We start from the raw sequence: 25,797 nt of genomic DNA, 5'->3' as shown, positions 1-25,797 counted from the left end.
TGCCCGTCACTGAGTTAGACCTGAATTAAATACGCTTTTTCAGTGTTTCTCGTGGCAGGGGTACTCAAGTGCTCTATTTTACAGTAACAGTCCTTCTTTGTTTTTGTTGGGAGCTTGGAGGAAGGGTGGGGATTCCAGCTTGGAGGGTCCTGGGCAGACATGGTGGGAGGAGAGCCCTGGAGGGAGGCTTCGGTGTTGGGGGGGTAGGTGGGCACAGAGGACCCTGTGTGCAAAGGAATGAAGCAGAGGGCGGCTGTGGAGCTGCAGGGCTGGTGATGAAAGTGGAGAATTTCCATCAGGAGGGCACGTTGGAAGCAATGTGGTCCCGAGCCGCACGCTACCCGTCTCCTCACTGACACGATGCCAGGAAGATGATGCATGATTGGGCGAGAGAATGAGTCTGGGGAAAAGTGTAGGGTCTGTAACAGTTTAGGTCACAACATCAGAACGACTTCGAAGTCTGCAGTGTTGTTTTGTTATCATTCTATCTGTGACTCAAACAAAGAAAAGAATTAGAAATTTAGGCAAAGATTAAGTGATATGAGGAAGAAACAGACTTTTTTTTGAAAAAGAGAGAACGACTCCTGTGTGCTCTTGTTTGTACACATTTACTGGGAGTTGGACCCGGCAGACCTTGGGCTTGGCTCCATTGCCCTAGAAATGTTTCAGAAGTTGACACTTTCAGGATAGAGTATTCTTTGTTTAGATCCAGCCGTAGTTTCTCATCTCATTCATCAAATTGTCAACTGAATTCACCATTTTTGGCTCTGCGTAGCTGGTCTAGACGTAGAGAAAAAAAACAACAACAACTTGTTGCTTCCAGAATGTGGCCAGACCTTCTGCTTCTGCAAGACCCCACCTTCGGTGATCTGCCCCAGTTCTGCCAAGTGTGTAACTGCTTCCATTCCACAGGGAAGAAAAAGGAAAATCCTTGAGACAGCCGTCTCTTACTGCATTTATCTGTGAAGGTTTACAGTAACCTTTGCATTGAAAATTGACTAAAATTGGGACTTGTTCCTAAGATGCAGACATTCTAGCAAATTCCTGGGATGGGTCCGCTCTCTGATCCGGCTGAGCAGAGAGTCTGCAGGGCCATTAACCGGCACGGAGGCTGACGAGGCCATTTCCTCAGAGGTGGTGTCGTTTCTACCTCTTGTCCCTCACGTCTGTTTAAAATTCCCCCCAAATCGTGAGATTACAGAGCTTGCAGAGATGGCCCAGGTCCCTGTTCTGTTTGATGCCCGGGGCGGGGTCCCTGGAAACGTGAGCGGGGGCGGCCCCAGCCCACGTGGAGAGCCCTCGGCTCACGGGGACCATTTCCCTCCCCGGCGGCAGCACAAGAATCCCCCTCTGCCATCACCTCGGCTTTGTTTCTGTGTCTGGGGCTCTGAGGAGGTGATTGCGGCATGCACTGGGGTGATTAAAGCCCCAGATGGCCCCAGAGATTGGCTGGTGGTCGCTGGCCGTCAACGGCGCTGTCTCTCGCCTCCTGTTTTGTCTAGTTCATCAGGGACCGTCACGTAGTTTCGTTGCCGCTGTTGGTATGTGGCTCCCAACGGGGATCGCCTCCCCGTGTCCATGGTAGGGTTTGCTGGGGATGGGGCATCTGAGCGGCCAGCTCAACGGGGCGGGGGGTTGTGGGGGGAGGAAGAGAGCGAAGACAGGGCAGGCGTGGGGCCTCCACTGACGCCGGGGGCGCCGGCGGCCGAGCCCAGGGCTCCGTCTCGGGGCTGTGGTGACTCACGTGCTGGCTGGCAGTTAGGGAAGCAGCAGAGGTCACCCATCCCATTGTGGGATGGCCACGAAAACACTTGCTCACTCTTAATATTTTAAAGTTTAGTAAAGTGCAACCTCACTTGAAATCCAGTCAAGGTCGCGGGTGCTATAAAGTATAATTTGCAAGCACATCGTAGAGCAGAAACTTATTTTTTTATGACAGAGGTGAATGACTTTTTACAGGTGTGTGGTTTGAGCCGTCTATCTGGTTGTTAAGCCCGTGTTCCTTCCTGGATTCCTCGTAAAGGATATGAAAGAGCCTGTATTGTAGAGCAAACTATCAAAAGTAAAGGTAAATGAACTAGGAGTTTGGAAAGAAAGGTTTCTCCACTGAAGTGGAAAGCAGAGAGAAAGCAACCAGCCTGTGTCTGAACACCTGGCCTGAGTCCGGTCCTTCCAGCCTGTGTGCTGGGGAGACACGTCCGGTCCCGTCGCTGGGCCCAAACCACCTGCTTGTTCTTTCCTCGTGGCCGGGCCAGGCTGATGCTGGGCTGCAGGGTGAGGGGCACTGCGCCCACCAGGGTTCCCACGCTGAGCTCCTGGAATAAAGGAGAGCTGCCCGCACCGCCCGGACCCGCTCACCTGTACCTGGCCAGGCCTCTGTCTGGTTATGCAGCCCGAGATTCCATCCGATGTTCCTCATCCCTCCGTCGGACATCAGGTTAGATCCCGCTGTTCGGGGCACAGGTGTGGCCGCTCCCTCGGCTGCAGGTGCTGTGGGCAGTGCAAGCGTGCATGCCCACCGGCCGCGTGGCTGTCCTCCCTGGGGCTGGAGCAGGAACCGTGCTGCTGTTTCTGTTTTCCCAGGCCTAGAACGCGTGGTAATTAGCAGCCGTCCTTACAGGGACAGCCCGGCTCAGCTCCCACAGGAAGGTGGTCCATTGTCTCGGGAAATATTTCAGAAATCCTCTGTGTCCATTGGTGGACGGCAGGGCAGAGAATAAACAAACGTGCGTGTCCAAAAACGGGAAGCGATGCTTCCATACGCAGCACAGCATCACAGCTCTCTCCCGAGTTTCACATGCACACACGCAGTTCTTGGGCACAGTGACCTCGGTTTTCCGAGGGATGCTGGGACGCTGAGCACAGGCAGAGCTCCTCCCGTGGTCCTTGGCGCCACGTGGACCCGGCCATGTCTCCACAGGAGCCTCATCTCTGCATAAGGATGCGCTCTCTCCCCTTCGTGGCTCCGTCCTCTGTTTTGCGGAGTTGTGTTGAGGGAGGTGCCTGCACAACCTCAGGTCACAACTACTAGAGTGAGGATGGCTTCCCGAAGGGCCGGGCTGTCCCAGCCTTCCGAGAGAAGACAGTCCACGCTTATCCCTTCTCCGTGGTCTTAAAGATGCACCACCTAAGCATTTCACTGTCAGTTTGGTAACATTCAAAATATTGTGCTCTGGAGAAAATCCAAGCAAAGGTAGTTGTTTTGTTGCTCTGAGTGACAGTGAGAGGGAGGGAAGCCGCCTGACTCAGGAAAGCCTTGAAGGGATGGTCAGAAGTAACCCTAATACTGCCGACAGTATCTGCTGGTCAAAACACCTCATTACGACATGGACCCGTGTCCTCAAATGCTTCCTGTTCCTCGGCCGACAGGAGACCTCCAGAAAGTCCGTGCTTCCCACAAAACTGACATCTGTCTTACTTTATCACCATAAACCCTCCTCTCTTGTCACCAGTATTTTACTTTATAAGCTCCTTAAGGGTACAAGCGGTGCTTTCCACCCAGCATGTGGTTAATAAGTAGCTATCAAACGAATGTTTGAAGGACATAATATTGTCCTTGAGAAATGTAGGGAGACTCAGGAAACATAAACACTGTCTCTGAGACAAATATTCACAGTTAACTTATCAGCTATTCCGAATTCCTAGTGCACATGCTGGACTCAGATGACCCACCCAAGAGAGAAATAAAATCAAAGGCAAAGAGTGTCTCGAACATCACAGCTGAGGGAACCTCAGGGCATTTAGTGAATGAGAAGGCAGATTCTCTGAGCCCCGGCTCTCTCTGACCGCATCTCCACGAGAATCATTTCCGGGGTCCCTTTAGGCATCGACTTTAACCCAACTCCGATATTACTAAATGTTAAGTAATCAAAGCACAACCTCAAGCTACAAACCTCTTTGTTTAGAATAATGAAAAGCTGTGTTGAAAATACGAAAAACTAAATACGGTATATAAAATATGTAAATATAGAAAAGATTTAACAAATTAGAGTTAATACATAAGAGTAGTGATTTTGATTTTATCTTAAGAGTGGAAAGTTTAGTGCTTTTTCTTTAGGGTTTTTTTTTTTTTTTTTTTTGCGGTACGCGGGCCTCTCACTGCTGTGGCCTCTCTCGTTGCGGAGCACAGGCTCCGGACGCGCAGGCTCAGCGGCCATGGCTCACGGGCCCAGCCGCTCCGCGGCATGTGGGATCTTCCCGGACCGGGGCACGAACCCGTGTCCCCTGCATCGGCAGGCGGACTCTCAACCACTGCGCCACCTGGGAAGCCCTAGGGCGTTTTTTGAGGATGAATTTTCCTCACTGTCTCCCATGTAGATGTTTTAAAGGATGAATAGGCGTCCTGACTATGTGCTTTCCGGCCATGCAGGGGTCACCTGGTTCTAACACCGTCATCTTGACCATGACACTCAAACAGTTCCAAGTTGCAGGGAGGATTTATGAAGATACACTTTATGTGCCTTTTATTAGCTACAGATATTTTATGGATCTTACAATAAGTGTGACCAAAGAAACTTTTCTAATTATCTCTTTAACTTTTTTAAACGTTTAAAATGCATATAAAGTTAAAAATTAAGAAAAAGGCACTTATTAAATTAAGGGAGGGACATAAAATGTTTCACAGAGAAAGAGTAACAGGACACGTCATCTTTCACTCATGCCCGTAGGAAGCTTGGCGTGAGCAACTTTATAAGAACGGATCTGGGGACTGAATCCAAGTGCACCCTCTGCTGAGAATGTCCTCTGTCCTTGTCGTGTTCGGGAGGCTGTGTGACCTGGCCGTAGCCCCAGCCGTGGAGCGCTGCCCCCTCCAACCCCTGATTTCCCCTGAACCCGCTTCTCAGGTCTCTGGGCTCCACTCTGACCTTGGTCTCAGCAATCTTGTCCCTGGACCACAGGCCACAGCCTCAACCTGGGCTCCCGGGGACCCCACTGTCCATCGAAAACCCACAGAGTGGGCTCCGTGCCACTCATTAATCACATGGTGCGGCCCGTCCGTATCTTCCAAAGGCTGCGATTTCCCTCCAGATCAAGTCCCAGCTCCTTTCTGTGGCTCCGGGACCCCGCGGTGCCTGCACCCCACTTCTCACTCCCGCCGTCCTTTCCCGTCTTGTCCCACGCGCCCGGGCTTCCTCACAGCCCCTCAGCACGCCTTGCCCCCAGCCCCGGGGCCTTTAGGCGAGCTTCTCCTTCTGCCTATTCAGAAGGGCTTGCTCCACGCTTCAGGGCCCGGGTCCTCAGCAGGGAGATGTTCATTTGTCTGATGTCACCGTCCACCCGCAGGAGAGGGCAGGGCCCTGGACTGTTTGTGCCCCTCTGCCCCAACACGGCGACTACGGCCTGGCAGCCTCTGAACTCCTGATCAGTGAGGACGACGCAGGGCCCTCCCCCCCCGGGGTTCCGGTTCTCCAGCTCAGCCAGAACCTCGGTCTTCCTCTGACCGCCTCCTTCCCTCCCTTCCCCCCGCCCCTCCTCCTTCCTTGGCAGAACCTCGCCGTGATCCCCAGTTTGGCAGGTTGTCCTGAGGCGGAAGCATGGGGGCTGGAAGATGCAAGTCGGTGGAATAGCGCAGACCCCAGGTGCGGGGACCCCTTCCGTGGACCCCGGGGACCCCAGGTGGGATGCGTGGACCCCATGGCCCGAGATGGGCGTGTTGTACGTGTTTAAAGGAAGTCAGTGCTTGGGAAACAACCCACGAGCTCAGTGTTTAATTGAGGAGAATGTGGACTCAGAAGGAGGCCAGCGTTTCGGCCGAGGGAAGACGCTGGGCTGCCGTGCTTGTGGGCTGTCGGCAGGGTCAAGCAGGCTTCTGCAGTTGAGCGCTGTCGGAGCCCGCCGCGGAGCAGAGCGGGGGTCACAGTGCTACTGGGCCAGAGAGTCCCTCTGCACCTTTGTCTCTGGGTCTCAGAGGCCCTTGACTTTGTGGCAGATTCTGTAGAGCTTTTCTTTCTCTTCACCGGATTGTTGTGCTGTAAACAGTGACGATGAGCGTCACAGCAGTTTTATTTCCCGTTTCTCGAGACGATCAACCCCGTGGATGGTTTTATTTGATGCCTCACTTTCCCCTCCTCATCTGCACGAGGAGAGTCTTCCACCAGGGAACAGACCCACCGTGTCTGCACGTGCAGACCCAGGCAGTATCCAGGGTCCAGGAGGTGCGTGGGTCGCACCTGGAGCACTTTGCAGGCCTCTGGCTACACACAGGGAAAGAGCACAGCACGGTTCATCCTGTGTTTACACTTACTTTCAGGTAAAGGTAATTGAGAAAGAAATTACACACCACCCAGCTGCTTTTATGTAGTTCAAAATATTGCACATTAAATAAAGGGATTTAAAATCTGGTGCCTAAAGTTCACGCAGAGTTAGCAACCTTAAGACTGTGTTAGTCTTCAGGCAAGAGTGGCTCTAAGCCATTGCAGAGACAGTTATCAGTGCTTTTCTTCATGTTCCTAGAGGAGCGGGTGTAACTTTATTCCCGTTTCTCACAACCCCTGAAGGCAGCGAATGGTGGGTCTCAATTCTGACCCACACCCTACAGGTAAAATGCGTTCATATTACTCTGGGGGAAATTGCACAAAACTGGACTTCCCTGAAAATTGCTATGATACATTCTTAAAACTTTGGGAGAAAGACAAGCCTTATGTGTGTTTTAAATCCTGGCTTTATTACCATAAAACTTTGATCTTCAGGGATTTGGTGTTGCAAGGAGAATTTTCTACCTGCCCAAGTTCTTCTCTGGTTTTTTTCACTGAAGACACTATACAGGCCTTTGGGAATGTCCAGTTCCTCCATTAAAGTTCTGACCAAGTCCAGAAAAATACAACACTTCCAGGCTTCTGCTTGGCCCTGTTGTCACAGCCACAGGCCAAGGGAGAAGGGATGCCTGCATCTCACCTCCTGCATCTCACCTCCTGTATCCCTACCTCCCCCATCCATGTGTCTCCCTACTGCCTCCTCACAGGGAATCCTAAGATGCCATGCCAGAGTTCTTTGACAGACGTGACACATACCTGATAAACATTTAGAGAAATTTGTTCCCCATTGGTTGACTTCCAAATTTGAGGAGCTAAACCTATAAATAGAAAAGTAGGTAATTATAATGGAGTTAATAAGTGTGCAGGTATAATACAGACACACACACACACACACACACACACACACACACACACACACAGCTCCTCAGACAGATATGAAAAAAATCAGAGAAGGGTGTGATTGTTTCCATTTCATTTTATTTCTCACCTACATTAGTTTTCTAGACATTTGAAATAATAAACCAGCCAGATGGAGATTTTAAGCTGCCCACTGTTAGATGCTTGAAAGCCAGATTAATTAGTGTCACTGTCCTGTGACACTTTTCATCCCATCCAGTCACCTGGTCATCTAGTGGGATCCCCCCCTCCCGGTTTCCCTGCCCAGCAGCCCACAGACCTCACCTGCTGGGTGATGCTCAGACTACAGTTAGGGACCGATGCTGGCTAACATGGGTGCAAAACTGCGGATTGCCACCGTTTCATGCCTTCTCTTGGTACTTGCAGGAGGACATTGCCACCCTCCGACTTCCCTTCCTCTGGTGTCGGGTTTCCTTTAGGGGTGATCCTGAGTGCTCACTAGTTACCATATGGAGTGGGGTTTCATGATGTGGTCCAGGTAGCAGTCCTGAAAATGTTTCAATCTGTACTTTAAAGAAAAAGGGAAAAGACGAAACTGTATAAGTAAATTTGCTGAAATCAGTCATTTCTATACCAAAAACTTTTGCTTTTTTAAAATAAGGATGTTTTGTAGACAGTGTAGAACACATTCATTTTAAGAGATATCAAGTAAAGTAAGTTTTTAAGGCATCACGTATGACCCAGTTTCCCTGGGGCCGAGTGGCGCCTGGCATCTCGGGAGCCAGCAGCCAGTCGGCTCATTGCTAACAGGCAGCCGGGGTTGAGGACGGGGACAGGCGGGTGGGGGGCTGCCCTGGGACGGGGCCGCCAGCTTACTGGGGGACAAACCAGGATCAGAACCCAAGTGTTTGCACAGAAATGCAACAGGATGCCGAGTATTTTCCTTGGACTCCACAGATAACTGGAATCAGCTGAGCATCTTCAACACAAGCTGGCTGTTTTATTTTGCCTCAGATTTGTAAACAAATGGTTGCAGTCATTCTGCTTCTAGCTTTGAAAAGGACAGTCTGGTTTCCTCTCTCTACAAATGTTTCTTTAACTGGCTGTCAGTTCTCCATGGAAGTTCCTGGCACGGGGCCGTCCCTGCCCTGCGTCTCCCCTGACCCAAGCCTTCTGAGCTCTACTCCACTCCCGCAGGGAACAAGCTTGTGGGTGGACACAAATAAACAGTGACTAGGTGTCCTGTCACGGAGCCTGCAGGCTGTGGTTTCAAGGACACAAGATTTATGGGCGCTTCTGGCCGCATGGAGGCCGTGCAGGCGGAAGGGGAGGTGAGCTGCTGGGAGGAGGTCGGAGGTCCCTGGGCGCTGATGTCCCCAGGGGGACAGCTCAATGAGCTGAGCCCAGGACACGGGAGGCTGCGTGGCCACAAGCATGGTCTGCGGGCAGGACCCAGATCTCCGCAGTCGTCACGGAGGCCCGAGGGAGTGACTGTGGAGGAGCTGAGAGCGCTGCTCTGTGCTTTGCAGAGAGCCCGGCGGTTTGGGGGGTGCGTCCCTTTCACCGCCAGCCCCGTTGTTCCTTTTCGAGGCCTGGTCCATTTCACGGTGGTGAAATTTGGATTTCATGGTACTTATGTCATTTCTCATACAATGAAAATTCACTTCTTAATGTGCTAATTTTTCATTCTGATTTCTTCTCATTTTTACAAACACTGTCCTGGGATGAGCGTGCCTGGGGCTCTCGTGTCCCCCTGAGGAAGCACCCTCTCAGGATATCTGAGTAAAGGCACGCGAGCTGAAGTACAGCTAGCGAGCGAAGGCCGAGGCCCTTTCACCTCTCTGTCCTCAGTCCGGTCGGCCGTCGACCCCGCCCGACCCCGGACGCGCAGGGACTGTCTTCCCGGAGTGCGCGTCGCTGTGGGTGCCGCCCCATCCCTGTGTATCCACGCGCTTACTTGGAAATGGCGCCGCTGTTGCTATTTCATGAGTGGTTGTCCTGAAAATCAGGAACCGCACTTCTCACAGTGCGAGGTCACCCTCCATCTCCGTCTCCCCGTCAAGCCAGGTGAGGACCTTGGCCCCGAGAACCGGGATCTGACGGGTCTGGGAAGATTGCTCACCCCCGGACCCCAGACCTCCGCCTGGATCCCAACAAGTGTTCGCTCCGAGCGGGCTTTCCCATCAGCAAGTCGACTTCGTGTGTGCACAGAGCACGGGGCGGAAATCCCTGGAGGCTGGTCTCAGGATGCAGCAGCTCTGCCTCTCTGAACCTAAACCGTTTTTCTCTTTCCTTTACTTAAGTGAAGTTCAGTGTCTTTGCAAATAAATATGAAAAGTATTCTTTGTTGGACTAAAGTGGCTCTCAACTGCGAAATATGATCCTTAGCAGAAAGATCTGTGCGCTTCGCCGTCTGTAGTTTATACCACGTTAGAAACATGCTATAGCAGGATTGATTTGATATTGGTTTAGAAGTCGATTAAATGTAACTGCTTGTTGTGTTAAAGCCTTCTAAAGCCTTTAGGTGCTGTTAGTCTTGTGTTTCCTGATGCATATACATCACTTTCTAATTAAAAATCTTGTGTTGCTTTACCTCCTTTGGGGGGAAATGATAAAATTAACAGCAACAAAATAACCGGGGTGCGTCCCCACTGAAGTCATACTCACCGCACAGAGCACAAGCATAACGCTTTCTTACAGCTGTTCACAGCCCTGAGCAGTTTCTCATCAGCTCAGCCTTTTCCCTGACACCTGCGTGTTTCCTACCTGCACCACAGCCCTCCCGGGGTATCTTGACGCCAGCCGGGGTGTGGGACTTCACGGGGGCAGCTGGGACCGGGGCGGGTTATGCCCACCCCCGACACCTCCCTGCCTGCCTGCCTGCCGTTCTCTGTTCCTCTTGGTGGTCAGGCGAGCTGCTCTCAGAAGCATTCATTACTGTGACAAAGGGCAAAGGGCGCTGCCCTGTCTCAGAGCTGGCGCTGACAGGGCTGCAGGAAGTCCCCCAGGTCCCCAACGGCCCCAGACACGCCTGCAGCCTCAAGTCTGCCATTGCCTCCCCACGGAATAGTTAATGAGATAATTACTTTTTTCTTGAAAAGTAACATTCTTGCGGTGGTCCTGGGGGTTTCCCTATAGATTATAATCTACCTTTCCAGTTGCTTCAAAGGGAAAAGGGGAATAACACAGCTCTATTTCGCCCTTCCCCGACCCTTAGGGATTCGCATCTGTTTTCTGATATGTGTATTTAACGAAGTGGAAACTGGTGTAAATGGATTCCTGCTCTAGGCAATTAACATGTGCTTGAATAATAATAACAAAAACTTGTGTCAAAAGGAAATTTATGAAACCCAGAGTTCTCTAACTGCATAAACACGTTGGTCTTTGAACGACTTGGCTGTCGTAACACAGCGCCACCATCCGATCCGCGTGGAATGTTCCTCCTGCTTCCCAGACTCCAGGAAGACATGTCAAGCTGCATCTCTTCATCCCGAAACGGCGAGGAGGGTGGAGGGGAGTTTAGGGATAGTTAACTTGTAGGTAAAGTATATTGTAGAATGTTGCGCTTCCAGTAAACTCAATTACAGAATTACTCGAAGGCCCTCCACTGCCTTCGGACTCAGGCTCCCTTGACAGGACTCTGGGGCCGTGTCTTCTCCAGCCACATGAGCTTGGGGTGTTTTGCAGCATCCGGGGCCTCCTACGTAATGTGGGGCAGTGATGCTACCTACTGGGATTGCAGCTTTGGGACCAATGAGATGATAATGTCTGGGAATCTCTTAGTCTCACATAGTAATAATTCAATAAATCTTAGAGATTGTAATTCACAGAAACTGTTTTAAAATCAACATATATGGATTGCAGCATGCTTATAAGTGTTCAGATGAGCTCATTGGTACAGGGCGCCCGACACACTGATTGTTTATTTAATTTTTATTTTATGTTGGAGTATAGTTGATTTACAATGTTGTGTTAGTTTCAGGTGTACAGCGAAGTGATTCAGTTATACATATACATATATCTATTATTTTTCAGATTCTTTTCTCATATAGGTTATTACAGAATATTGAGTTCCCTGTGCTCTACAGTAGGTCCTTGTTGATTACCTATTTTATGTTTAGTAGTGTGTATGTGTTAATCCCAAACTCTTAATTTATTCCCTCCGCCCCGCCTTTCCCCTTTGGTAATCCTAAGTCTGTTCTCTATGTCTGTGAGTCTGTCCCTGTTTCACAGATGAGTTCATTTGTGTCATATTTTAGATTCCACATGTAAGTGCTGTCACTTATGATACTTGTCTTTCTCTGTCCGACTTCACTTAGTATGGTGATCTCTGGGTCCCTCCATGTTGCTGCAGATGGCATGATTTCCTTCTTCTTTATGGCCGAGTAGATTCACTGTATATACGCACCACATCCTCTTTATCCATTCGTCTGTCAGTGGACATCTAGGTTGCTCCCATGTCCCGGCTATTGTAAACAGTGCTGCAGTGAACACTGGGGTGCATGGCTCTTTCTGAATTAGGTGTTTCTCAGGGTATATGCTCAGGAGCAACACACCGATTTCCGAATCCTACATAAGCCTTTCTTCCCATTACAGAGAAAAATCTGCTGTACTCTTGGAGTTCTGGGAAATATGAAAAGATGTCCATACTTGATTTTTTTCAGGCTGTCCTGGTGCCAAAAAGAACGAGTTTCTGACGAGTGTGCTGGACGCGCTGTCCACAGACATGGTCCATGCCGTCTCCGACCCCTCCTCCCCGGGAAGGTGCGTGCGCTCAACTGCAGAGCAGGAGGCTGGGAAGACGCCCGGCATTCAGGGAACTCTCAGAAGCTGGAGGGCAGAGCCCAGACACTGGCATCTGAGGCCTGATCCGCTTAGCGGACATGGCGGGGCCTGCAGGAAAGAAGTCCCCTCCCCAAACCTGAGGTCACTTCCTTTGTCTGGAGGACATTTGTTTAGCAGGTTCTCTTGTAATGCGATCAACCCAGGGAGGATGTTGCCATCAGGGACAAGGCCCAGACCTTGGGATTTTCCCAGGTTCCATCAGGCAGGGGCAGGGGCGGGGGCGGGGGGAGGGGAGGGGATGGGAGGACCCTGGTCCAGAGGGCTTCCCGCTTTGGAATCACATTTTAGAGCTATTGACTGGATTTTAAATACTTTGAATTAAAACGTTCAAATTAAAATTCTCAAAATAGGATTTCTTTACAGTAAAATATATATGACATAAAATTTACCATCACAACCATTTTCAGGGCTGCAATTCAGTGGCATTAATTACATTAACAAAATGTTCAAAATCTGACTTCTGAAACTCTGGAAACTTGCTCTGTGTGCCTGGTGGAAATTCTGCAGTTCTGGGGCTGAGGCTTTGAGCTTTGCTTCCGGAGAGACTGTTAATTCCCCGAAGCCGTTCGGCTCTGTGGGTGACGTCCCTAGGAGGGTAGTTTGCAGTGTTTAACGGATATAGCGTTTCAAGTGCTGGATCTCCCCTGTTAATTAGTAATAATTAATCTCTCTATTTTAAAGCACGTTTTCTGATTGGGAATCTCGCTGTCTTTATTTCCTTAGAGCACTGGCCTTCTTCCTGCCTGCCCCAAACCTTGATTATGTCACCTATTCTAGATGATCTAAAGCTTCCTGGTCTTCTTCAGCTCAAAGCCCGCCTCTCTCTGTCTCTGTTTAAGAGTAAGACTGCAGAAGAAAAAAAGGCAGTGCTAATGAATCCAGTAGTAAATTAAATGATGAAGCAAAAAAAAAAAAAAATCACCCAATTTTCAAATTGACCTCATATATTCTTGGAAAGATAGATCTTCTCTGTAAAACTAAAACTGAAAGCAGTAAATGAGTTTCCATCCTAGAAGGTCCTTTGAAAATTTGGGAAATAACTAATAGCATCAGAAAGCCCTAATACCTGGGAACTTTTGGTGTCTGACTCACTCTTTACGCCCATGGAAACGCAGAGACCAACAGCCAGACAAGGAAGGAAGGACCAGGGACTAGGTGAGCACCTGCTGCACCTTCCACGTGGTGAGAAGGCCCAGTGTAAAATCTGGGATGGCTCCAAGATCAGCCTCAAAGCCAGGCCTTCTAGAAGAGTGTTTTACTTATATCTTAAAGCATCAACCTTTTGTTTTTTTTAATCCAGGGAAAGATGTCTGGTTCCCGCTTTAAGATATATGTTGTTTTGCACCCTTTAGTTTATCCGTGGCATAAACAACCTGCCCGTGAGTCACAATTAAAGGAGCAGAGATCCTCTGGGTCCCAGGTTGAGTAGGTGTGCAATGTGTGGGCCGATGGGCCATCCCCACGGGGCTTTGTCCACGTGACTTGCCAACGCCCAGCGCGTGACTGGCCTGCACAAGTTCACTGTGCCATTTGCCATTTTGAAACCAACTTGAAAATGTTTTGCCAAATTTCTATTCCTAAGTTATTCTTAAAAATCATTATATCAAATGGCAAAGCCACGCAGCCTTAGGCCCTCCTTCCAGGAAAGTCAGAGCACGGGGGCCCTCGCTGGAGGGAACAGGGCCGGGGTGGGGAGGCAGCCAGGCTGCCGGGGGCCCCTGACTACCCGTGTGTCTTCCAGGCTCTCGGAACCTGACCCCAGCCACACGCTGGAGGAGAGAGTGGTCCACTGGTATTTCAAACTGCTGGATAAAAACTCCAGTGGGGACATCGGCAAAAAGGAAATCAAGCCCTTCAAGAGATTCCTTCGGAAGAAGTCCAAACCCAAAAAATGCGTGAAGAAGTTTGTTGAATACTGTGATGTGAATAACGACAAGTCCATTTCCCTGCAAGAGTTGATGGGCTGCCTGGGCGTGACCAGAGAAGAAGGTGAAACTAACACGAGGAAACGGCACAGTAAGAGCCTTTCTCATTATTTTGCTCCCACGTGTGTCCACTCTCGACGGCGTCTGTTGAGTCTTACGATGTAGAGACTGTCCTTGCAGTCTGAGGGTGGAGGGAAGTCTGATGTGTCACATGACTGTAGGTTACCATCCGTGGAAGCACTCACAGACCGTCGTAAGCGGTCAAGGGGAAACCGGGTGGGAAAGTTGGGAACTGAGTAGTGTCTGGAGACAAGTCTCACTGTTCCGTCCGGGGGGCATGGGGTAGGGGGTGCCCTTCTCCAGGGGCGCCTTCTGATGCTGAACAGCAAACTGGGCACCCTTGGGAGTAACTCGGGAGCTCCACGCATGAGCCCAACCAAACATTCAGCCCGGTTTATTAGCAGTTCAATAATTCCTGTTTCCAAACCAGTTACTTCAATGGTTGAAACAGTGTTTCAGCTGCGTTACCAGATGTGTGTATCTCTTCCTTGAACCCAAACGCTGTCAGCAGCCCAGGGGCCGTGTGCGGACTTGATGGTTTGCAGAGACCTCTCCCATCTCTGCTAATTTATGATTCTGTTACTCTGTTACCAAACTTTAGCATATTTGAAACATGAAGCAAGTTTGAGAGTAGGTTCCGGAGCATCGGTAGATGGTGGTCTTTACACGTCCTCTTAGTTGCAGCTCAGCTGGGACGCGGAAGTCCTGGCCGCTGACCTCGACTGTGGGCTTCGGGAAAGGACCGCATCTGTCTCATCAGTTTCTGTGTCCCGAGCACTCGTCATAACAGTCATTCCGCATGATTCAGCCGAACTTGGTTCCAGGCTAGATCCCTGTAATTGTGAAAGGACTGTTGCTCATTTTCCTGTGAGAAGTTACTCCTGGAAGAGTTGAGTTTTATTTTGAAGACCTCTGTATGGGGTCTCGGAAGCTAAGTGCACTTCATGTTGCCCCGCACATGTCCAGACTGCAAACAGTGGTAAAAATACGTGGCCGCCCACTTTGCTGACCTTGTGGGGTGAGGATGACATTCCCTGGCAGGATGTGGGTCCTTGCTGCCCTCTGATGGGCGTCAGACTCAGAAGGCTCTCGTCGTGGAAACACTGTGTGCAGCATTCGCCACGCTGCTGCGTGTCTGCAGGCGGGGTGTGGGGGGGCCGAGCTGGCGGGTCAGGGGGTGACCGGCCCCCATCACCATCCTGCCTCACGGTCCCCGTGGCTCCTTCTTTTCTCCCAGCCTGGCCGGGGATGGGGTGAGGCTGCCCTCATTCTCACTTGCAGATGAGAAACCCAAGAGCGCCGTGTGGCTCCCAAGCCCTACAGCCCCCCGAGGCGTGCGGCGGGTCCACCCTGAACAGCGGCCCAAGCGCACGGGTCCGCCCGCAGGAAACCGGCACCTGCTGGGCTGCAGCTTCTGTCGGGGTTTCCTCAACCCCGCGCAGCCCTGCCCTGCAGCCCCCGCGGGGGCCGTGGACGTTTCCAGTCCAGGCAGTCGCCCCCACCCTTGCTCTCCTTTGTTGGGGCTTAGGGTCACTGTCTGCCGCTGTCTGACACTGCCTGTGATTCTTGGACATGGACAGACGTTCTCACTCACCCTATGCTTTTTTTTCCGATTTTGGTCCCCCATAGGGTCCCAAGAGACAAGTGACCTATTGCAGTTTTAGGCAGAAAGCCTGGCAGCCCGGCATCTCGGAGGCCCAGAGAATCACCATGGGAGCCAGCGGGGAGCCAGTGGCCGGCTAGCTGGAGGCCGGGGGACTGTAGCTCCCCCGGGCCTGGGGCTCTGACGATTGCCGGGGAGGGGGATGAACGCTGACCCAGTGACTCGTTTCAGCTGTTGCCAGGTTGGCTTGGGGCCGCAGTGGCCCTTCCTCCATTCCAGAACCCAGCCTTGAACTTCTGAAAGAGTCCAGTTTTGTGGTTTCAATGAGCAAATTAAGTGCAGGCTCAACCGTGTGTAGAATCTGCTCTTTTAATCTTTAATCATCACCCCTTTCTGAAGGGCCCAGGCCAGTCCATTGTTTGCCAGGATCCCCCTCTTGGTGAGCACCCAGACCCCTGAGCCTCGTCCGCGTGCCTAAGGGACGTACCTCGCCAGGGGCACGGTCCTTTCTGCGTGTTTACTAAATACAAAGGAAGTTAGCAAATGGAGATGCTGGGCAGGGAGAGTGGGCGGGGGTGGGGTGGGGGGTGGCAGGGAGAGTGGGCGGGGGTGGGGTGGGGGTGGGAGTGGAGGCCCAGTGCATGGCGGCTTTGCCAGGAGCATAATGGGCTCAGAGCAGCGGCGAGCGTGAGGCATTTTGAGATGGAACGGGATCCCTCCAGTAGTTTCAAGATGAATTCTGAGCAGTGGGGAAACTACTCTCCTGGATGCCACCGCCTGACCCAGCCCTTTGTCCTACAGAGAAGGCCGCGCTCTCCACCCGCCCCCACTCTTCGTGGCTCAGTCCACAGTGTGGATGGGTCATTTCCAGAAGCGTTAACCACGAGTGGGTGTGTTGTTTAAACACCAGCACTTGGTGTGAATTGGTACCACGTAGCCTGTGTTGAGCCCACGGGGTCCGGGGCGTCAGGAACCACTGCGCTCGTGGGTGAGTCCTGAGCTTCTGCAGAAGGTACAGATCGTGCTGAGAAGGGTGTGCAAATCCCAGCCCTCGGTCAGGTACAGGACTTTTGACTTTGTGGCTAACGAAGTGCTTAGCTCTCTTAGTCATTCATTCGCTCAACACAAACGTCGAGGATCTGCCGTGAATCACGGGGCAGAGGTGGGAGCTGAGTCTCAGAAGCTCCGCAGTTTGTAGGGAAGATAGAAAAGCCCTAGAACGGCCCGCGTGTAAGGCGTGGTGTGAGTAGGCTGCTGCCCGGGCCCTGAGGAGGCAGCTCCCAGCTCGAGGACTCGGGAAAGCGTCACTGGGCCAAAAGGATGGACGGGACGGCCCAGCCCCTGTGCCAAGCACTGGGACACTGGTGCCTCCCCTGGAGCATCTCCAATGCAAAGCCTCAACACTGCCCAATCAGAGCCCGAGGTATGAGGGGTAACTGCGTGACACCCGAGGACAGCCTCGTCGGAGAGCCCAGGGACCGTGAGAAGGGGCTCCTGGTCAGGCGTCTGCCAGCCAAGGGTGCCCTCGCGGGAGAAACGGGATCGGAAGCTGGTCTTCCTGGAAACTCTGAAGGTCGGTCGGTCTTGCTCTGCTCTGGGGACACCATGGCAGCTCTCACCCCGCACGCTGAGGCCTCAGGAAGCTGATGTGAATCCAGTACCTTCAGGGTCACGATCCTGGACACCTACCCTGTTGTAAACAAAACTGTCTCAAAACCCCAGCTCCCTGTCAGCACCAGCGTTGGACCTCTGAGTTGGCTCAAGGGCCTTAGCCGATCACACGCCCTGTTGTTTTTTAATCTGGTTAGGTAATGGAAAACTTGAGGTGTGGCCAGTCCAACAGATCAGGAGCCAGTGCTGTGGAGAAGATGGTGCCCACAGAGGAAGTGCACTCCCCCGGCCCCAGCTGCTCTCGGGCTGCAGGATGCTGCCCTCTGCCCCTGGGTGGGGGGCGGAGCGGGGGCGTCTCCACACCTCTCCTCGGGGCCGGGGCTGCGTTCTCACAGAGGACAGAATGCACAAGGGGAACAGAGAACAGGTTCGCGGGCAGAGCGGATGCGCAGAAGGGGTGCAGGCCATGTCCTCTTGCCGAGAGGGGTCCAGGGTCTCCGCACAGCCCTACAAGGGGACACGGAGAGGGTGGGTGTGTAACCCTGCTATCAGGGGAGCGAATAACGGCATAACACCTTGATGTCATCATCATTTAGTAGAAATGTTTACATGACTGCAGAATCTTGGGTTATCAGTCATCTTCTTTACGTGCCTCTGACTAAACCGACGTGTCTGGATTTTGTTGTCTCGCTAGTAACCAGGAAGATAGCGCGTGTGACCCCCTCTCTTCCCCCGGAGAAGCTGACTTTGGTAAAAGTGGCAATTTGGTCAAAAATGAGCATTGGGGATTTAGACACATTATTAGCTGATCTTGCAGCCCTTTTTTTTTTTATCTTGCAGAATTTCTCCAAGAGTTTTTCAACTTTATTATCATTTATTTTTTACTACCCTGTGTAATTTGAAATAGTGAAAAGTCAGAAAAACCTAAGTATTCAGGAAGGGGTTAGTTGGGACAGTCTACACACCCAGCTGGCTGCCTTCAGGAAGGGGTCAGTTGGGACAGCCTACACACCCAGCTGGCTGCCGGCTTCTTTTGTTTTATTTTTGCTCACTAGTTAACAATACATTTTTTATTCTAAAAAATATGAGAAATTAAATAAAGAACATAAATAACACGTGACCTTTTATTCTGAGACAAAATCAGACCAGATCTATAGCTTTCCAAAAAATATTTCTATGCACATAGACATACGTGTTTATGTACTATGATTTCCACTACAAAATGGTGTCATAATGTGCATACTTCATTAATCACACTTGTTTTAAGCAAGTACACAAGATTTTGCATTTAAAGTTTTGCAACTAAGACATGTTATTGGGAGCTTGATCTCAATTTTCACCATTACAAAAAATGCAAAAATGAAAAAAAACCCCTGAAAACTATTGAGAACTGATAGAGCCTAGAAAAAAAAATTTCTGAAGAATTCAGAAAAAAAGTTCACAAAAGATGATACCATGCCCTCATGATTCTCCAAAATGACCATTGTGCAGAAAATCAGCGATTAGGAAATATTCACTTTTGACCAAATTGTCTTTTTCAGCCAGACTGCCATGCCAGCTACATTCTCTCAGACATATTGCCTTACAGCCAAATTGCCGTTTGCCGTGTCACCTGGAAACAATCACTATCATTCGATACCGAGGAAGCCACCCTTCCCGCCACGCACACACACCCATCGCTGAGCTCTGTGGTAGGAGCTGGGAAATACATACTCATTTTCTCACCGAGAAGTATTTTTATTGATGTGGCATGGCTTCGTATTTATTTTGATGATGTACATTCTGTTTCATTCAAATTAACTAACAGTTTATTATTTTTCTGCCCTTCACATATTTTAAATGGAACTTTTCCCTACTCCTTCTTGAGTGGAATATTCCATCCAGTGTCATTAATGAAATTTATACTCTTTTCATCTACATAGCAAAGTTCTAAACACCAAAAAACGTTAACCTTTCTTGCTGTAACCTAACTTTAATGTGTAGCTACCTCCAGTGACCAGTAGTCTGATGTTTGCCATAAAAGAAACCAAGAAAAATCTGGGAATTGTTGCTAGTGCAATTGGTTTAGATTAGATTCAAAGTATCAGTTTAAAATTCTTTAAATTTGAACCAATGGCGCGAAAGCCTACTTTCTCTGTAAAGTAGTCATTTCAGGCAAAGCAAAGCAGAGAGGGACAACAGAAATTATCCCGATCCTTGGATCATTCAAACTACAATGGAAAGAGATAGTCCGTTTAGCTACCATTTATTTAATATTTTTGCAATTTGCTTAATATGTTTGTGTTTCAAATTTTCGTGCTCTATTTCTGTTTGCTTGAATATAGCAAGAGAAGAAGTTTGAACACAGAATAATTTTGTTCTTTATTTTTTTAACTGAATGGATAGACGTCAACAATTAAGGCATTTGGGATGAGGGATGCTGCCCTCCGTCTACTGAGTCATTCGAAAGATATTTACAGGTGCTCCCTGCTCTAAACATTGGCAAAACCACAGTAAATAAAACAGACAAGAGTTCACATCTTTCTAGAGCTTACATTTTAGTGTGGATGCAAGAAATGAGATGAATAAGAAAAATCCACTGTGTGATGGGTGGTGCTAGCTAAGGTGGTGTGGGGGAGGGGAGGGGCAGGGCTGAATCTCAGGTGGAGATTTGGGGCGGGAAAAGTGCCTCCACAGGTGACGTCCCAGGTCCCAGTCTTTAAGGAGGCACAGACGGAACCAAGCAGGATTTGGGAACAGTTATCTTGATCCAAACAAGTTAAATGATTCTCGTGATTTAACCATAAAACCAAAAGATTTCAAAGACCCCGTGCTGGTTCCTAGACTTCCAGCTGCCTGGGTCCTTTCTCCCTGGGAGAGTTTGAAAACTCGGGGAAGGAGGTCTCCACGGCTAGTGGACACGCCTTTGGAGTTTTCGGTAAAATGGAACTGTCTTCTAAAGTTGGGCCAGAGCATTTGTATTGTTGGGAACTGTTTACAGCGTGACTTTTATGATCCACTATTTATAATCTATGCTCAGCGTATGTGCAGATGCGTATTTTCTCATGTAAACAAGTCTGCCAGTGGACGACACTTTCCTACAGTGATATGGGTTTCTTCCTGAAACATTCTATTTAACCTTTTACTAAATAAAGAATATTTGGTTTTTAATCTTTCTTTTTTTTTTCCCTGTTAGCCCCTAGAGGTAATGCTGAAAGCACTTCTAATAGGCAGGTGAGTATGTCTACATTGTAGCCTTAATCATTTACTGTTTTAATTATAGGCAATAAAAGTTGAGGTTCTGTCAATTTTTAAAGTGAAGTTCCTTCCAAGAAAAGAAGCAACTTATCGTGTCTACACCCCTGTGAGGCCCCAAATAGCCATGCAAGATTCTGTCAGAAATTACCAACTTGCTGAAACATCAACATTTTGCCCTAATTATTATTTTCTTGCTACTTGAAATTTCAATTATTTTATTATTTTTAGAAAAATTTCTGAGTCCCCTTATTTTTGGAAATATTTACTTTTGAATAGTTCTGCAGGATGTGGATTTGTAATGTATTCCTTACGCTTGGTTAAGGAGATTGCAGGAACGGGGAGTCTTCTTTTTTCCTCTAGGGATCCGAGTGAGACAAGTGGCAGCTCCAGAGGGATTTTTCACTTCCTGCCGTGTGTGCTCATAAACATACTTCTATGCTTCTGAATCTGTATTTCTGCCTGTGCAATTAAAGGAGATAATTGTGGTGTCTCTCCGCAGCATCCCAGGCCACAAGCTCTCCAAAGTCTAGCATATTTTCCAGAAGATGAACACAAGCGATTCATTTCTCCCTCTCTCAAAGCCAGGGCTACATCCTCCTTTTTTTTTTTTTTTTTTTTTTTGCAGTACGCGGGCCTCTCACTGTTGTGGCCTCTCCCGTTGCGGAGCACAGGCTCTGGACGCGCAGGCTCAGCAGCCATGGCTCGTGGGCCCAGCCGCTCCGCGGCATGTGGGATCTTCCCGGACCGGGGCACGAACCCGTGTCCCCTGCATTGGCAGGTGGACTCCCAACCACTGTGCCACCAGGGAAGCCCCTACATCCTCCTTTCTTAAGAGCACTTGTCAATTTGTTACATATTTTGTCTTCACCTGCTTGATTCCAGGTCTCTGGTCCCTAAGGCAGGCCCCCGTATTTGTGGTGGGCTTGAAGTGGAGACCTTCCACGTGCACCTTGGATGCAATTTAAAACCATTTCATTAGGAAAGATGTGTGATACGGTCGGTCTTCTTTGTTTAGCAAGTGTTTATGGTTTCAGCTTTTAAAATCCCACTGCAAATCACTTGTGCTCTAGAACAGGGCTGGTCTGAAAGCAATGACCTGGGTTGAGCTCCGAAGACTTCCAAACGGTTGTTTTCCTAAGATAACGCCAATGACGGCCACATGGGCGCTGCCTCAGCCTGAAATAAACTCTGTTCCAAACACAAGACTCACTCAGCTTTTTCCCAGAAAAGGAATCCAGAGCGGTTTCCCCAGCTCTTTTGATGGTGTTTATCACTGCAATCTGTGATCCTGGGATGATGTCCTGCAGTGGCCGGCACATGATAAAGTGATTGAAGACCATACAGATTTCTTTGAAGAATCAGAGTCCCAACCACCAAAATCTTTCACTATATGAATAACCAAACCCAAGAACGATGAAATGAAGGGCAGCAAGTAGGATGCATGAGCTTATATTTAATCGAAAAGTGAGCTTTCTTGGTATCTTCTCCAGTTTCCATCACAGCTCAGCAGCCACTGCTGACGTAGCTTAAAGCGTTAGTGCCACCCCTTCCCCAGCAAACCTGACCAGCTTTAGTTGCTGGTAAAATACATTGATGACTTATCTTGATCCTCAGCTAATTAAAACAAAACTTCTTATTCACTTAATGCAGGAGATATAGTCCCTCTTCTCGTCCCCTGTTCATATATTTATCTGGGGAATAAAAGCCAACACAGAAGCCTCCTGAACGTTCAAGTGTAATTATTTTAAATAGACCAACTTGTACTGGTCGGAATGGGTCTACGTGGAGAAATAAACCTGGAAGATTGTACTTTGCTTCTCTTTTTCATTCTATATTATTTTTAATTGGCACAGTGCAGAATTCCAGTGATTTAGTAAACAAAACTTTTCAAGTTGTATTTCTTAGAGAGGTCAAATAGTGAATGGAAAGGATGAAAAGAAAACTGTTAAAAAATGCCTTTATCAAATTTGAAGCATAAATTAGTATTAAAAGTATTTTTATATGATAAATCCATGGTGATTGGAGATTCTGCACAATGTTTAATATATTGAACACACTTACAATCCTTGAAATAAATGCATTCTCAACTGATATATTTTTCCTGATATTTCTGAGCATTGAGTGGGAGGAAAGTGCTAGAAATTGAGAAGTGTCCACAGTGTTTTTATTATTTTTTAAAATTCTTACACCCCAAATAAAGCACTCTTCCTTTCACATCTATTTAAAAATATTGCTTTTTTTCCCTTGTTGTTACCAGCTGGGTTTATCTTATTCCTAAAAGGCAAGTCTTCGTCTTCAGAGATGAGTGATGCAAATGTCTAAATACATCTCTTTTCTGTCTTTTTTTCAGCCAAGGAAGCAAGGATAAACGACTGACACATCCACGGCGGGTCCTAGACACGTGGCCGACTCCCTCACCAAAAAGCAATTAAAAAACCCCAAACAAACATAGTATATTGCACTTTGTACTTTAACTGTAAATTCACTTTGTAGAAATGAGATATTTAAACAGATGGCTTTAATCTGTGAAAATGGAAAGGCTGGCTTCGGAAAAGTAATCACATACAATGTATGTGTCCTTCTTTGACCTTCAAAATCTGTAGTTGGTGGAGATGTATTTTGAGTGGATTTAAGCTTAATTTCTTCCTCCCACGCATGTTAACCTGGCAGCAGCCTTGGCCTAAGGCGCTCTGGCTCCAGGCCTGTATCTCCTCACCAGGGCCGTTACTAACAGCCTCGCCAGGTCGGCGTCGTTGGAAATCGACTGCCCTGGCAGCATCGCTGAGTCCATGTTGGAAGCTTCATGGCGCCGTGGAAGTTTGTAACCAACGGCTGTCTCCGTCATGCAGTTAATGAGTGCACGGGTCTTCTTGTTTCTTGGGATCTCGTGTTAGCTTGTTGGTTTTCCTTCCAGAGTTCTCGCTCACGCAATGAGTTACCCAACCACTGACGCCCTCTTTACAGGTAGTGCCCTGGTAGAAAAGAACGTTTTTCAAGCCCTTTTGGATGTGCCTGCTTTTTCCCTTGCAAGCTTCTGTTTGAGTTCTGCCTTGGGCTCAGAGCATTCATGCAGCAAATGCTAGAGAATTCTTTCTGCCTTTCTGAGGCAGCGTGAAGGGGTCCATCGTTCAGAAAAGTAAATTTCGTCATGACCTGACCAAGCCGGCTAACCACGCTTGTCAGCCTGCTTTTTCTCTTACACCTGGCCCCTACCCGTCCGACCGTGGCCCACCCAGGGGCCCCCCGGAAGGTAAAACTGTCCCCTGAACAAATTATGAAGAGTCCCCTTAAAGAAGGCGCAGCCAGGCGAAGCAGTGCCTGGGTCTTGACCTCGGCAGCCGGAGACAAAGGCCTGTGGGTCCCCCACCTTCCCTTCTTTCCTGGAGGCCTCAAGGGCTCAAGGGTTTGCCGATGGGAAATTCATCCAAATGGGACTTGAGAGGGGCGCGTGAGGAGCTGAATGCCCCCCTGTGAGCAGCAGAGCGGGCCCTCGGGGCAGCCGGCTCCCCGTCTCAGAGCTGGACCCCGGCTTCTGCAAAGGTGCCCGTGGGCTCCATGAAGCATTTAGGGGACAGGCCCGGAGCTGGGGTGACACGCTGTGATGCTGTCTCGGCTCTAGCTTTTGGTTTGGGAAAAAAATCTTTGCGGCCCCAGACCCCCCAACACATGTCAAACGATCTTGCATTTGCATGAAGACGTTTCAAGCGGCGTCTCATTGAAACCGTGCGAAAGTCAAAGCGGAAACTTTGGAAACACAAACCCAGCTCCAGTGTGTGTCACCATTGTTTAAGAAACAGTTAGGATCCTAAGTTTATTGGATGATCTTTTATATTTCTGAACTTTGAATTTAATCCTTTTTCTTAGATTAAAATAAAATATGCTATCAAAACCGTACTTGGCCTCTGGCTTCATTCTGAGGGTGTTTACCGTTGGGAAGCAAGGCAGGGGCCCTGGGCTGGAGTGAAAGGAACCCTGGTTCTGCCCCTCTGGCCATGGGACTTGGGACAAGTTACTTAGCCTTTGGGGCTTCAGTCTTCTGCTCTATCAACAGGGACGACAGTGGCATGCACCCCTCGGTGAAGGTTACGTGTATCCATGTGTGTAAAGGGTGAGGGCCTGGCACAGAGGGTGCAAGTGTTTGCCCTCGTGATGGGAAGCAGCCGTCTACTCACTAGGTACCAAAGGCTGGGAGGACTTCCCGTCCTGCCGGAAGCTGTGTGGACCAAGGAAGAGACAGAACAGGTTCTTATTGTGGTTAAAGCTGATGCGGTTCACAAGTCGCACCGCCAGAGACCCCGTCAGGCCACCTCTTGGTCCCCAGCCCCAGTCTCCAGCCCCAGTGTCCGCCCTTGGTTAGACTCTCAATATATCTCCCCTGGACCATTGCAGCAGCTGCTGCTTCTCTCAGTTTTGTTGAGATGTAATTGACATACGCCACTGTGTCAGGGTAAGGTGCACGGCATGACGCTTTGACGTCCACATACTGTGAAATGGTTGTCACAGTAAGTTTAGATAACAGCCAGCACTTCACACAGATACAAAAAAAAAGTTGTTTTTTTCTCCTGGTGATGAGAACTTTTAGGATCTACTTTCTTAGTAGTTTTCAAATACACCAAACAGCAGCATTAACTATGGTCGGTCATGGTGTGGTCGCAGCAGCAGCTTCTTAGCTGGTCTTGTTTCCTCCAGGACTCTCTATTCCTTCCTGGTAAATCTCCCTGTGCCCCACACTATTTTTTTCTCTACTCAGAAAAGTGTGATCTTTGTAAAACCTTAGCATTTCAATTGTGCAGTCAAGATGTTGCTCGAAAGGAATTAAGAGGGAGCGCTCCCGACGGGGCGGAGGTTGGACTGCTTCTGGAGCAGACGGGAGAGGGCACGGAGCCCGTGGAGGCAGCGGCCGGCGCGCCGGGGCCGGAGCAGGTGGCTCTTACGGCGAAGTGTTAAGATTTCAAAGCCGAAACAGAAATTGTTTCCCTTACGTTCCTGGTGTAGCTGTTTTCAGGGATAGTTGCCTCCCCACAAACCTCCCCTTGCCTCCTTCTCATGTTTAGAAATGCTCTCCTGCATCCTTGTCAGAAATCTCCAAGTGGGAGATTACTTAGAAGTGCACTGACCAACTCGTAAATCATGCCCGTGAACGTCACATCCAGAATTTTTTTAAGTTGTCGAGATGAAAGGTGTCAGTTTTTGTAATCAATGTGCAGAAATGACCGACATAATCATAAACTGCCAAGTGGACACCGAATCATGTAAACAGCAGAGCTACTGCAGAGAGAGTAAGAATGTAGACAGCGCTCAGCTCAGCGGTCTGTGGTGATGGTGATGGTGGTAGTTGAAATGGCGGTAATCATGACGATGACAATGATGACGATGCTGCTGATGGTGGTGGTGGTGATGGGGG

The 25,797-nt window shown here is 49.3% G+C and overlaps 1 protein-coding gene across 5 annotated transcripts in view; it reads left to right on the top strand.

Annotated features, from left to right (window-relative positions):
• SMOC2 (SPARC related modular calcium binding 2) overlaps positions 1 to 24,287 on the top strand; it is a 149,329-nt gene extending 125,042 nt beyond the window's left edge. For 4 of the 5 annotated variants that reach the window (XM_027081154.1, XM_027081149.1, XM_027081145.1 and 1 more), the window contains 4 exons: positions 11,777 to 11,876; positions 13,699 to 13,973; positions 20,332 to 20,369; positions 22,744 to 24,287. In XM_027081154.1, the coding sequence (XP_026936955.1) occupies positions 11,777 to 11,876; positions 13,699 to 13,973; positions 20,332 to 20,369; positions 22,744 to 22,761 (431 nt within the window). In that variant the 3' untranslated portion in view covers positions 22,762 to 24,287. The remainder of the gene's footprint in view (positions 1 to 11,776; positions 11,877 to 13,698; positions 13,974 to 20,331; positions 20,370 to 22,743) is intronic. The other variant, XM_027081138.1, reaches the window with a different exon arrangement.
• Positions 24,288 to 25,797: the final 1,510 nt, after the last annotated feature.

Source organism: Aethalodelphis obliquidens, unplaced genomic scaffold, assembly GCF_003676395.1.
Source record: "Aethalodelphis obliquidens isolate GAN/ISIS:26980383/991018 unplaced genomic scaffold, ASM367639v1 scaffold3, whole genome shotgun sequence".
NCBI classification, from domain to species: Eukaryota; Metazoa; Chordata; class Mammalia; order Artiodactyla; family Delphinidae; genus Aethalodelphis; species Aethalodelphis obliquidens.
The sequence above is the reverse complement of the archived record's forward strand: the minus strand, read 5'-3'. Positions and strand labels throughout refer to the sequence as shown.